This window comes from Magnolia sinica, chromosome 4 (genome assembly GCF_029962835.1).
Source record: "Magnolia sinica isolate HGM2019 chromosome 4, MsV1, whole genome shotgun sequence".
Classification (NCBI taxonomy): domain Eukaryota; kingdom Viridiplantae; phylum Streptophyta; class Magnoliopsida; order Magnoliales; family Magnoliaceae; genus Magnolia; species Magnolia sinica.
The window spans coordinates 100,614,782-100,628,838 of record NC_080576.1 but is presented as its reverse complement, the minus strand read 5'-3'; the positions used below and the strand labels follow the sequence as shown (position 1 = coordinate 100,628,838).

The following is a 14,057-nucleotide window of genomic DNA, read 5'->3' as shown; positions in this document are numbered from 1 at the left end:
CAGTCAGATAATCAAATACAGTTAATTTTTGGTTCATAATACATCCAAAAGGGAAAAATAATTTTACAGTTTAATTTCAATTAATAAAATGCCACGTATGCAATTTCTAGGCGCCTGCGTATCATTTATTATACTCTGCTGTATCAAAGTTTTCTGAATTTCAAGAGATTTGTCCCAAATACATCGGGAGGCATCGTTAGTTCTTTACGACCTGACTGTAGCCGTTGATCTATGGTCATCTTCAAATGATCCAAACCACTCATACGATCGTACTCACCTTGGATGGTTGATATACTAAAAATCGTCTGTATTGGAATATGTATCAATGCCATACAAAGCAATGGATTAAAGGAGACGGTTTATATTTAAAGGAAAATATTTAAATGATGAAAATGTTGAATATTCTAGATTGCAATATCAACCATTGATCATTCTACTCTTTTCTTTTGGTAATGGACGGTCTCCTGGCTTTTAAATAATTATAGATTGATACATCATTTAAATTGGAGAACGTCTCAAGTACATCCGATTGGATCAGAAGTTATGGTCCACCAGTGCATTAACTTCAAATCTAAGAAGTACATATGAGATCCAACCATTTCAATAGGTTGGCTCTACCATTAAAATCAGCTATTTAAAAAATAAATCCTAGCTACTCATCAGTTGGGCCACACCAATAAAAAATGCCTATGAGTATAAATTATTAAATAAAAGCACTCCGCTCTGCTACGAACCGTGAGTTGGTTCGTTGCGCGACGAACCAGAGAGCTCCTCCCTTTATAAACACTCCGCTCTGCAAAGATCGAAGCAGAAAGAAGAAAGAAAGAAGAAGAAAGAGGTGAGGAAGATGAGGAAGTGGACGCTGCCAGCAGCTCTGCTGTTATTGCTACTGCTCTCTCTCCTTCCAGATCAAGGCAAGCTAGGGTTTCTTCTTCTTCTTTGATCTTCTTTCAAGGGTTTTAGTGCATTTGGATCTGGTGATTGTTGTTAGAATCGTCTCCTCCTTAAAAAAACTGGATCTCAAATTTTTTTTTTTTTTGAAATTTTTATTAGGTCGGAAGTTGCACGCGAATGCGGAGGGAAATGACGATTCGGAGGAATTGGTAGATCCGCCAAAGGTCGAGGAAAAGGTCGGCGGTGCTGTTCCGAATGGTCTATCAACGGATTCGGACGTCGTCAGGAGGTTTGTGTTTTTTGATGGATGAATTCTCAGCAGTTGGATCTCTCTCTCTCTCTCTCTCTCTCTCTCTCTCTCTCTCTCTCTCTCTCGCTCTTATAGGATATGAGCAGTGGCTGGTAGAGTTGCCAGTGTTTGCTTTTGGGCCGTAATCCTGTATAGGTGCGGCTTGCATTTTGATGATGTGTAGATCGTTTATCTGGTTGGTCTCACTGTGGCCTGTGGTTGGTGATCATGTGATGTACTCGCAGTGTTGGTGAATCTCTGTTAGTTGACCGGCAAATGGATAATTGGAAGTAATATAAAGCCAGGGGTTCAATATGCAACAAGAAGAAGTTTAATGATCTGATGGCTGGGATTATTTGATGGAGTAGATCTTTTGGTCCACCACAGTCCATGATGGGGCCCACTAGATAAACGTTGTAGATTTTAGATCGCTGAAACTTGAGCCTTGCTTGTATGGAATTCTAGCTGACAATCTGCATAAAATGAGATAAATCCACCGATCAGTTGGCTAGTGATCTAGATTGTTCATCTGGTTAGCTCCACTATATATGGATGATGCTCTGAAGAACTCCCTGGTTCGTGAATCCTAGCCATCCTTTGACTGGCTTGCGAATGGTCAATTAGAAGTAACCTTTAGCCATTGGCCGCATGTGCAATGGGAAGAAGCTGATGATCGGATGGCTGGGATTCTTTTATGGAGGAGGTTTTTGGTGCATCACTGATCCATGATGGGGCCCATGAGGTAACGATCTGAATTGCTAAAGGATGGGTCTTGCTTGTGAGTAATACCAGCTGCAAGAGAATCCACTAATTAGGTGGCTGGTGATCTAGATTGTTCATCTTTTTGGCCTCTCTCTATGGGTGTTGTATCACAGCTGCATGTTGATTGGCCTACGAATGAATGATTGAAAGTAACAAATGGCCAGTGGTCCCATATGCAACGAGAAGAAATCCTATGATTGGATGGAGGAGATTTTTGGTCCATCCTCAGTCGATGATGGAACCTGTGATGTAAACCATCTAGATGACTGAAACCTGTACCCTGTTTTAAGTAATACTAGCAGACAATCCATATGAAACTGGAGAATTACTGATCAGGTGGCTGTTGATCTTGATTGTTAGTCTGGTTGGCCCCACTGTGTATGGGTGATACTGTGAAGAACTCCCCCATAAGTGAACCCTAGCTGTTTGTTGGCCTATCAATGGACGATTGTAAGTAATATGTAGCCAATGATCTTGTGTGCAATGGGAAGAAGTCTGATGGTCAGATGGCTGGGATTCTTTAATGGGGAAGGTTTTTGGTCCATCACTAATCCATAAGTAGGTATGAGATAAACAATCTAAAGCACTTAAAGATGGATCCTTGTTGTAAGTAATACTTGTTGACAATACTCATGGAATGAGGGAGATCCGCTGATCAGTTGACTTTGATTGTTCAATAGAGGACATTCTTGGGTCCAATCACTCATCCACAGTGGGGCCATGAGATGAAAGTTCTGGATCCTGAAAGACTGGCTTCACATGTACAGTGCTGGCCTTAATGAAAACTGAAGTAGCTCAGTCCAAGTGTTTCTCTTTTGGAGCAAGTTTCCATTCACCTAATGGGCACCACCATGCATCTGCCCTGGCCTAGAAGTCAGACCGGTCCGCTTATTAGGTTGATGGCATTTAGAAGTTGTATACGAGCAGTACATAATTCCTTTTACAACCAATTTTCCGTTCACGTTTGGTCCACATGCTGCGGACACTGGCCTGATTTTTCAGTCCATGGCACATACACAGATGGGCCCCACCTGATGAACAACTTGGAGCTTCTGGAGATGGTCTCAGATGGTCTCTTTGATTTCTGACAGTGATGACTAACTGAGGGGATGATTTTTTTGGTCAGGGAGGCGGAATCAATCTCTCGAAGATCTCTGCGGAATAATGCAGAGAAATTTGAGTTCCAGGCAGAGGTTTCACGGCTGATGGATATACTCATCAACTCGCTCTATAGCAACAAGGACATTTTTTTGAGGGAACTCATCTCTAATGCTTCTGATGTAAACAGATCTCTCATTATCCGATACATTATTTATTGAGTTTTGATGCCTCTGGTTTTAATGTGACATGTTCCGTTTGTTTGGCAGGCATTGGATAAGATCAGATTTCTTTCGCTTACGGATAAGGATATTTTGGGTGAAGGCGATACTGCAAAGCTTGAGATCCTGGTTAGTGATGGCTCATTTTTTAGTATACTAATTATTTTGGGTGAAGGTGATATTGGAAATGACTAAGAACAATGATGTTTCCTAATATTTATAATGAGGAAGTAGAGCTATGTGTTTTTCAATTCTAACTTGAAAGTGATTTATAGGCCCTCAATATAAGTAAGCTGTGCAGAAGGATTTTACAATTTGGTTGTTTCCACTTTATTAGACCAATACGTGCATTCAAGTTGCTAGTGCATCACATCGCACCATAAGAATGATGTTTGATATTAACATTCTGAGAAGTGGGTTAGTTTCTCTTTTTAACATTTTAGTTTGCTGTATTTGTTGTATAATGCAGATGAAATTGGACAAGGAGAAGAAAATTCTTTCTATTCGTGACCGAGGTATCGGGATGACGAAGGAAGATCTGATCAAGAACCTAGGAACCATAGCAAAATCTGGAACGTCAGGTATTTTTTTTAATCATTATTAATGTAGAAAATGTTTGAGCATTTTTATAAGAAATTTGTGCCCCATTTATTTTTCCGGAACAGAGGAAATGTGTTCTGAAAATGTAATTGCTTTCTGTTGTTTATACAGCTTTTCTGGAGAAAATGCAGACAGGGGGTGATCTAAATCTCATTGGGCAATTTGGAGTTGGGTTTTACTCTGTATACCTGGTTGCCGACTATGTTGAAGTCATTAGCAAACACAATGATGACAAACAGTAAGCAGTGAAATCTATTTAAGTGTTCATGTTTTTTGTTCCGATAGCATTGTTTTGATGTCTCTTTGTGGCTCTTTTTAGGTATGTTTGGGAGTCAAAGGCTGATGGAGCCTTTGCAATTTCTGAAGATACATGGAATGAACCTCTTGGGCGTGGCACGGAAATCAGGTTGCATCTTAGAGAAGAAGCTAGTGAATATTTGGAGGAAGCAAAATTAAAAGTGAGTATCGCAAACATTTGATTAATTGTTCTTTATTGTTCTTTATTATTTAGTTTATAATGCTGTCAGTCACTAGATTCTCTGAACACCTTGGGCACCTGATCATCTTCATTAGAACACTTATATCCATTTGCCAGGAACATTCCTGGCTTCCCATTTTACCACTCTATGTTCTCAGCTAAAGAAAGATGATAGTGCAATGACTAGGTGTTTTTGATGCTGCACCATGCAACTAATGTTGAACTAACACTGAATGCATACTCATTGGTTGACCTCTTTACATCGGTAATATGAAGACAGGTGTGCCTTCAAAAAAAGGAAAGAAAAAGAAAAGAAGAAGAAGAGGATAGGTTCCATGACCAAGAGGAACATAAGAGGATAGGTAACATGACCAGCAGGAACATTGTAATGGAAAGAAAAGCGAGCACAGCGAAAATTGCTCAGTCCTGGACATGTTAGATCAAACCACTGTTTGAAATCCTAGAGGTAGCAAAATCATTACCACTGTTTTAAATCCTTGAGGTTCCATGACCAAGAGGAACTTATGAGGACAGGTAACATGACCATGAGGAACATTGTAATGGAAAGAAAAGCAAGCACAGCGGAAATTGCTCAATCCTGGACATGTTAGATCAAACCACTGTTTGAAATCCTAGAGGTAGCAAAATCATTAGGGCCTGTTTGATTTTTTTGCTCAACTGTAATTACCTGGTAAATGGGTAATAATTATTTACCTAGGTAATTGTTGCATCTTTCCCAATGCAGACAATGACAACTTACTTTTTCAACACTAAAATTGAGAAATTTGCAACATAAATGTGGGGCCCACCGTTATGTATGTGGCTTATCCATACTGCCCATATGTAATGCCAGCTGAATTTAGGTCATGAGCCCAAAAATGAGGCAGATCCAAAGCTCAAGTGGACCACACCATAGGAAACAATGGGAATCGAATGCCTTCCGTTAAAAACTTCTTGGGGCCCCTAGAAGTTTTGGATCAAGCTGATATTTGTGTTTTGCCTTATCCATGTCTGTGTGACCCTAGAACCGGTTAGATGATGAATAAACCTCATTGTGGGCCCAGTAAAGGAAACAACTTTCAACGGTGGACGATTAAGGCCACCGTTTCCTTTTTTGTGGGCCATTTGAGGTTGGATTTGCCTCATTTTTCGGTTCATGATCCAAAATGTTCTTATAAAACAGATGGACGGTGCAGATATATCATATACATTACGGTGGCCCCCACAGATTTAAGTAAACACTTTTGGACCGATTTTCATGGTGGAATTACTCACCCATTTTTGAACCATTGAACCAGGTGAAAAAGTAATAATTACTTGTTTACCAGGGATTTACATGTATCATGGAAAATCAAACAGGCACTTACCTCAATGTAGTTGAAAACCTTAGTCTATATTTCAGGAAGTTTACTGTGGAGGGATAGAGCATTACAACTGATGAACAAAATGTAGGTGTATGAAAGGATCACTAGTGATCGAGTTTGCAATGTTTCAACCTGAGGGGTGGTGTTCGAATCATAGCTGACCATTCGGCTGCCAATCTAATTAAGATGGAAATGCCAAGGTTTGATGGGATATGAGTTGGACTAGGTTATGAAGAATAGATTCCAATTTTAAATAGGGAATTTTGGTGCTTGTTGTGCTTATCATGTTTGGATAGATCATTTTCTTAATCCATATCTTGGAAACCTTGTAATAGGAAATGATAAACTAGAGATGTCTTTTTATGATTTGATAACAGAGTGTTTGTTTGTTAGGATATCTTTTAGAGTTTCTTTTCGTGATTTATAATTCTATTTTGGTTGTGTCATTGTAGCTAAGGGATATACAACATACATTTTTAGTTTAATTAACCAAAAAAAAAAAAAAAAACTACTGAGAATCCAACTCCAATAGTTGTAGTCTGACATAGTTGAGCGAGAGGAGTACGATGAGCATATCACATACTCATAATCTTTTTTGGTTGCTTTCATCATTGTACCTCAAAATCCTTCACATCCTATATATGTCCTATATTGTCTAAGTCAAGAGTTTGATTATATGCGTCACTTGCCCTCATTCTCGACCTTAGTTTCTCCATATTACACTTTCTGACATAGTCAAGCGAGAGGAGTATGATGAGCATATCACATACTCATAATCTTTTTTGGTCGTTTTCATCATGGTACCTCAAAATCCTTCACATCCTTTATATGTCCTATATTGTCTAAGTCAAGAGTTTGATTATATGTGTCACTTTCCCTCATTCTCGACCTTAGTTTCTCCATATTACACTTTCTGTTATTAAAATATCAAAAATAATATTACACTTTCTGTTCTCCAGCAAATAAGCTCATCATTCAACCTTTTTTTTTTTTTTTTTTTTTACACACACACACTCACACCCCTACACACCTCCATGCACTCACACCACTGGTTTTTCACCACAATGGGTACCTCAAACCCATGACCCCATGTTGAAACTCTTCTGAGTCTACCACTAAGGCATGAGTAAGGACCCAACTCATCATTCAACCTATTGGCATGCAAATAGGCAAACAGACTGCTTGCATGTGCTAGAGAATTTTACTCCATGAGTTGAAGTCCGACACAGTCAAGCTAGAGGAGTGTAACGAGCATCTCATACCTCATAACCTTTTCCCTCCTTTTTTTTTTCCCTTCCTATTTCCATGACTTAGGATCCTTCATACTTCACATCTTAAATATGCCCCATCATCTCTAAGTCGAGATTTTGATTTTATGGTTGTCCTTACTCTCATTCTTGACTGCTGTTTCTCCGCTACATGTTTTTGTATTCTCCTGTGAGATGGCTTCATCGTGCTATATTATATTCCATAACTCTTGTTGTACAAGTCACATATGCTAATCACTTTGAAGAGATTGGCTAAGCCTTGATATTAGATGTCGACTTGAGTGGGCAGCGGAAATGAAAATTGCTGATTCGGGATGAGAAATCAATGTAGTACCCTTTTTATAAAGAAAAAAGAGAGAGAGAGGAGTTAGGAGACATTTTTACTCTCTCTCTCTCTCTCTCTCTCTCTCTCTCTCAAGGATCTACCTCTTAATGCATTCCACTAAATTGGAAATGTGAAACTTGTAACTATGGGTGTGTTGGGGAATGCAGTCGACCATATTTCAGGGGGAAGTGTTTCAAGGCCACCAATGTTCACTAAGGCGAGGCATTTGGGGTGGCCCAAAAATTGCAACCCACACTATATTGGCTATTGCTTCCCCATGTTTTCTACCGAAAGTTAATATTCGTGCAATGTAAGAGGTGAAACGAGTCGGCTATAAGTTTTGCATGGAAATATATTCTAATGTGGCATCTAACCGTTGACATTTTGACCCAAATGCACCCTAAGGTGGCATCTCGTATATTGTAGTAAGGCTTTTGTTTGTAATTTCATATATTTATCTTACAGTTACTGCTGTTTCTATGTTATTTTGCCTTTCATATCCTGAAAAAGGAATCATCTCATATACTCGTATAAATTTCTTATGCTATATAAAACTTTTTTAATAACCAGGAAAAATATTTGCAAAATTAAGAGGTGCAGAGGTTGCCCCATGTATAGCGAACCTGGGGTGATGCCCTCGTGACCAATGGATTCTGCTGCCATCATTCTCCGCACAAAGAAAAAAGAAAAAAAAAAAGCAATGAAAACTATACAAGACCCACCTGAAAAACAGCAATGACATTCACTCAACCCAAGAAGCACCAGGGACCACGTAATGCTTCAAGACATGCGAAGGCACTGATCCTTCCAGTTATCATTGGAATCAGGGACTGAGATGCCTCTGAATTCTGGGAGATTTGAAGCCCATCCCCACCACCATAAAAAGGCTCATTCTTGGAATAAGCTCTGCCTTGGCTTCTCTTGCTTAAAAGATACGGGCATTCCTTTTTTTTTTTTTGCAAATTGCCCACCATAGCACTGCAAATGGCACCATATCCCACAAGATTGAGCGACGATTGGTGAATGACCCTTTTCCCTATCCTGCTGTCAAATCATACATGGATTCATTAAGAATCCATGCCAATCCAAAAAGATTCAAAGTACTTACTTCAGCATATGGCCCTTGCAACTTTACAATGAATGAAGTTCCTTCATATTTACACTGGCAAATGTCATGTCTTGAGTGTTCAGGTATCATTCTATTTTACCCTTAAAAAAATAAAAAATAATAAAAATATCGTTCTCTTATTTATGATGTTTTATCTGACCTGCAAGTTGTGGAATAATGCTGAGATCTATTTAGTGCTCCAAGTTTCAATTTTTGTTAATTTTAAAAACAATCCGTTTGATTGCAGGAGTTGGTGAAAAAGTATTCTGAATTTATCAGCTTCCCCATATATCTTTGGGCAACCAACGAAGTGGATGTAGAGGTTCCTGCAGATGAAGATGAATCTGGGGAAGAAGGGGAAACATGTAAGGTTTATAATGACTCCATTTACTGGTTGTAAATTCTTGGTCATAATACTATTTCTGCTTGTTTTTAAGACCTGGACTAGACGGGACCTGATGGCTAGCTAGACTGGTTTGAGCCGAAACGGCCACCAAAATGCTCTTGCTTACTAGAAGCTTGGTTCAATTAGGTGGTCAACTGTTACCTTAAAAACATGAAATATCAACCAATATAGGGTTCACAACAACGGCATTTAGTTGCAAAGCAGACTTCCTAGCAACCAATGCTATTTGTAGATTGATTTTCCGAGTCCTTGTATTATAATACTTCTGGATTAAAAGCAAGGTACTAAAAGCAGTTACTAGGTGGGAAGCGTTACACGTTATGGGGCCATAATGGCCAGTATGGGAAAAATGGCCTGTAACGGCCTGTTACGGGGGGCTGATACAGTTATTTATTTACTTTTAAAAATAAATTGGCCATAATGGCTGTTACGGACCATATCATAACAGTACAACCACTGTTACTGTTATTGAATACCTTTATTAAAAGAGATTCCCAAGCTGAAAAGGATCAGGGTGGGTCTGACTGGTTGGATCCAGCCATACTTAAAAAACAGAGTTGGTTTCTGTCACGGGCGTTCACAGGCCAAGTCTGGTCAGCCCTCCTCAGCTCCTTCAACATTGCATGGTGTTTCCCCACCTCCACCGATGACCTGATCAAAGCTTGGCTTGGTCCTAATTTGGGAAAGCAAAAATCGATATCTCGGAGAATGGGTCTGTTGGCAGTCTGGTGGTTGGTATGGGAAGAAAGAAACAGGCGATGTTTCCTTGGAATCTCCAATTCTCCGGTTTCTACTATCCTGAGAGTCCAGCATATCCTAGCAGATTGGGGCCTGGTTCAGTTTTTTTTTCTTAGTTTGTTTTGTTTAGCTTAGGAGGTCGTTTTCTCCTGCTATCTCAGCGAGAGTTTGCCTCTTTTTCTATTGTACTTAAAAAAAAATAAAAATAAAATAAAAAATCTTTTTCTAATATATTTCAGTCACTTGAAAAAAAAAATGGTTTCCTCGTGTTTCTCTTCTATTCACAAATTGTTTCTATTGCTAACAGCTGAAACCAGCTCTTCAGAGGATGAAGAAACGGAAGAGGAAGATACTGAGAAAAAGCCGAAGACAAAGAAAGTGAAGGAAACAACTAATGAATGGGAACTTTTGAATGATGTGAAAGCCATATGGCTGCGCAGTCCAAAGGAGGTGACTGATGAAGAATATACCAAATTCTACCACTCCCTCGCAAAGGTAAAATTTTTAATCCATGTTTGTGCCTTGTGGTAACATTAGAAGGTTTATGAACTGTTAGGTTCTATTCAAGGGTCTTTCAGATAAAGGTTTCTTCATGAGGGTTATTATCAAATTGTTGACCAGGATTTTAGCGATGAAAAGCCATTAGCTTGGAGTCATTTTACTGCTGAAGGTGATGTAGAGTTCAAGGCTGTTCTTTTTGTGCCTCCTAAGGCTCCTCAAGATCTTTATGAAAGTTACTACAACAGCAACAAGTCCAACTTGAAGTTGTATGTTAGACGGGTCTTCATATCAGATGAATTTGATGAGCTTCTACCCAAGTACCTGAGCTTTTTAAAGGTAATCAGGTTTTCACCAGATTCGGATAATTACTTGCAATTAAGCCTATAGATATTCGCCAGGGCTCCATCACATTTCAGGCTTAGGTTCAGTAGTGATAGTGAGCTTTGGATCCATAAACTCATATATTTTCCTGGTTTATGTAGGGTCTTGTTGATTCTGACACGTTGCCTCTTAACGTTTCACGAGAAATGCTTCAACAACACAACAGTTTGAAGACAATTAAGAAGAAACTCATCCGGAAGGCACTTGATATGATTCGTCGCATTGCAGATGAGGATCCTGATGAGTCTGATGATAAAGACAAGACAGGTATAACTGCTGACCAGCGTATGCAGATATTTGTACTTAGTGTTTCTTACTAAATGGTCTTTCTTTCCTGGGGACTACCACTTGGATTTCTTTATTCCTTTTTTCTTCTCTCTCTGTGTTTTTTTTTTTTTTAAATTTTAACTTTTTAATTTTAAATTATGGATGTTGTCATAGACGTGGATAAAACTAGCGAGGATGATGAGAAGAAGGGACAATATGCAAAGTTCTGGAATGAGTTTGGCAAGTCCATAAAACTTGGCATCATAGAGGATGCTAGTAACAGAAATCGTCTTGCAAAGCTTCTCAGATTTGAAAGGTAACATCTTGCTTTGTCCCTGCCCCCACCCCCACCCCCAACCCCCTGAGTGATGATTCACTTGGCACCTTTGTTTATCTTTCAGTACCAAATCTGGTGGTAAGCTGACGTCATTGGATCAGTACATTTCAAGAATGAAACCCGGGCAGAAGGACATATTTTACCTTACGGGATCCAGCAAGGAGCAATTGGAAAAATCCCCATTCCTTGAAAGACTCACAAAGAAAAACTATGAGGTTTGATTGAATTAGATTACAATTACTTTACACTTTTATACTTATTTAGTTGCTTGCAGTTTGTATTAGTGGTGTGATTCAGAACTATGCTTTTGAGGAGATTCCATATTTTTGGATCAATTAGTCTTTTGCAAGATTGCTGACATTCTGACATGGGCTCTAGCCACACAATGGAACACAACCAATTTATATCTTGTTCTTGAGCAAACTAGGTGAACCCATTGTCTGCCTGACCTTTTGCGTAAGAAATGGATCTAAATTTTTAGAATGATCCAATATTTTGTCTAAAATACTGATGTTGTTTTCCCTGGGAACTGAATAACTTGTAGTTTGTTTTTTACTGGAAAAAAAGAAAAAGAAAAAAGAATAACCTAACCTGTATTTTAAAGGAAGTCTAAACGATGAAAAAAATGCTTCTGATTGTTGAAGTACTCAAACCCCAAAGTGATCAGTCTGTACTCATCTTTACCAAAAATGACAAAAGAACTGCAATTATGAGAATGGAAAAAAAATTTCTTCATTTTTAAAGGCTTCGATTGGCACACTCGTCCTTCATAAGTATCAGATTTATGAAAGGCTGCTTTTTGACTACCATAAGGAAGACTTGGTTTTGCTAAAAAGAATGAAGCAATACCAAAATTTGAAAGGTTCAAGTGGCATCACAGCATCTCCGGAAATGTGGCTGGGCAGAAACAATCAAAACACTATTTTCAAGGCAGAAAACTCGAAAGCAGACAACCTATCCATTTTGGTTTTTATTTTTCTTTTATTTTCCCCTTCCCTCCAGACTCTCAGTCGGTTTACAAAATTTTAAGCACTTTCAGTTTCAACTAAAGGTCGATTTGGGGTTCACTCCAAATGCTTACCTGAATGACCTGTTCTCTTAAAAGCTGACCAATTGCCATCTTTGCCCCTTTTCATCTCTATATGTGCTGTAGCTGCTGCTATTTGTGTTATCTTTCTTGACATCAGACAGACCTTTATTGTTTATTTTTCACTATATTGTTGCAGGTTATTTTCTTCACGGATCCAGTGGATGAGTACTTGATGCAATACTTGATGGACTACGAAGACAAGAAATTCCAGAACGTGTCAAAAGAGGGCCTGAAACTTGGAAAGGAGTCGAAGAACAAGGACCTTAAGGAGTCCTTCAAGGAGCTAACCAACTGGTGGAAAGATGCTCTTGCCAGTGAGAATGTGGATTCCGTGAAGATAAGCAACCGTTTGGACAACACTCCCTGTGTGGTGGTGACGTCCAAGTACGGATGGAGCGCAAACATGGAGAAAATCATGCAGTCCCAGACTCTGTCCGATGCTAGCAAACAGGCATACATGCGAGGCAAGAGGGTGCTTGAGATTAACCCGAGGCATCCTATCATCAAGGAGCTTCGTGAGAGAGTCGTTAAGGACCCTCAGGTACGTTTTGGTCTGAATGCTTTGAATGTCTTAGGATCTGTGTTGCCAATGCCGCATCACTTGCACATGAGTAAAGTGCAGGGCTGATACACAGCACATTCTTTTCATCATACACTTCCCAAACATGTTGATTGGGACTTGTCCATCTGTATCCGTTGGACCATCTCATGTGGTTGGGCTATAAGCTGAACATTGCAGTGATTGGACTTGCTCTGACCATCCAGTGGTTGTGAGTTTTTCTGGTTGAATGTGGACCAATATTCTGTTTTGACCTAATCATTCTTGTGCGGGCCACCTAATGAGATGGCTAACCTGCTCTTTTATCCGCTTTCTTTAGGGATATTCCCCTCCATGTGGTGGCCCACCGGATGAACAGTCCTGATCATCACACCTGATTTCCTGTCAGGGATTTGGTTGGGGCAACACATGGTACAATGGTCCACATTTTGGTGACCAGTAGTTGCAATTGACTGTTCGGACAGGGATAATCTGATATGGGATTTGTTGAAGCATGTATCATCCCATGACTGGGACTCGCAGATCACCACTCATCTTACCAAAAGATGGCTCCCACTTGTGACATTACTCGGTCAAACACATCCCCAAAGCACTTCCATTGATCAATCTTAAGCACCACTTTGAAAATGGATGGCTCGATCAGTGTGCGATTCGCGTGAAACCAATGAGTTGGCTCCTTATTGGTGTATGCATATTGTGCTTTTTTTCCTTTCGCGATTTGGCTATTCATATGACTACAAAATTGGGCTGCAGGAGGAGAGTGTGAAGCAGACGGCACATCTGATTTACCAAACGGCACTGATGGAGAGCGGTTTCATGCTTCCCGATCCCAAGGATTTTGCTTCTCGTATCTATAGCTCAGTCAAGGCAAGTTTGCACATCAGCCCGGATGCTGCTGTGGAAGAGGAAGATGATGCAGAGGAAGAGGTCGAGGCCGATGCCAAGGAAGCAGCTCCCAAGGGAGATGGTGCTGATGAGGCTACCAATGACGAGGCAGACGCTGAGTACTCAGCCAAGGATGAGTTGTAGTTTGTCAGATGGGTGTCCCCCACCTCGTATCGATTTTGATAGTCCACATAGGAGAGCTTAAGGCCTGATTGCCATGGCGTTGTTTGTGGTAAAACGGGAAATGGATGGTCTCTAATCAATGTGTGCTTGGTGTAGTGTAGTCAGTGGGATTCTGCCTCATATTTAGTACACGACTGTTTGAGTTAAGTGTCAGGAATGGCTGTAGAAAGGTGTGGCCCACTTTACATTGAAAGGTCCAGCATGGGCAAAATACTGGAACCACTAATGATGAGTTGGGAGAATGTGGGATCACAGCGTCATAGATGATCTTGAAATGATTATCCTTTTTACCTAAGCATGCAT

General features: G+C 39.8%; 1 protein-coding gene across 1 annotated transcript; it reads left to right on the top strand.

The window, feature by feature from the left end:
- The first annotated feature begins 745 nt into the window (after positions 1–745).
- On the top strand, positions 746–14,049 carry LOC131243515 (endoplasmin homolog). The gene is made up of 15 exons (XM_058242912.1): positions 746–914; positions 1,054–1,183; positions 3,072–3,225; positions 3,313–3,393; positions 3,734–3,845; positions 3,976–4,102; positions 4,184–4,322; positions 8,655–8,772; positions 9,859–10,046; positions 10,173–10,388; positions 10,535–10,700; positions 10,875–11,016; positions 11,102–11,252; positions 12,264–12,668; positions 13,440–14,049. The coding sequence occupies exons 1-15, from the start codon at positions 848–850 to the stop codon at positions 13,713–13,715; spliced, it is 2,472 nt and encodes an 823-aa protein (XP_058098895.1). The 5' UTR covers positions 746–847; the 3' UTR covers positions 13,716–14,049.
- Positions 14,050–14,057: the final 8 nt, after the last annotated feature.

Bases quoted from the DNA above. Each gene is read 5' to 3' on its own strand.
- LOC131243515 (XM_058242912.1), top strand. From the start codon at position 848: ATGAGGAAGTGGACGCTGCCAGCAGCTCTGCTGTTATTGCTACTGCTC. The intron at 11,017-11,101 runs GTAACATCTTGC...TTTATCTTTCAG, and splicing joins AAGCTTCTCAGATTTGAAAG to TACCAAATCTGGTGGTAAGC. The intron at 12,669-13,439 runs GTACGTTTTGGT...ATTGGGCTGCAG, and splicing joins GAGTCGTTAAGGACCCTCAG to GAGGAGAGTGTGAAGCAGAC.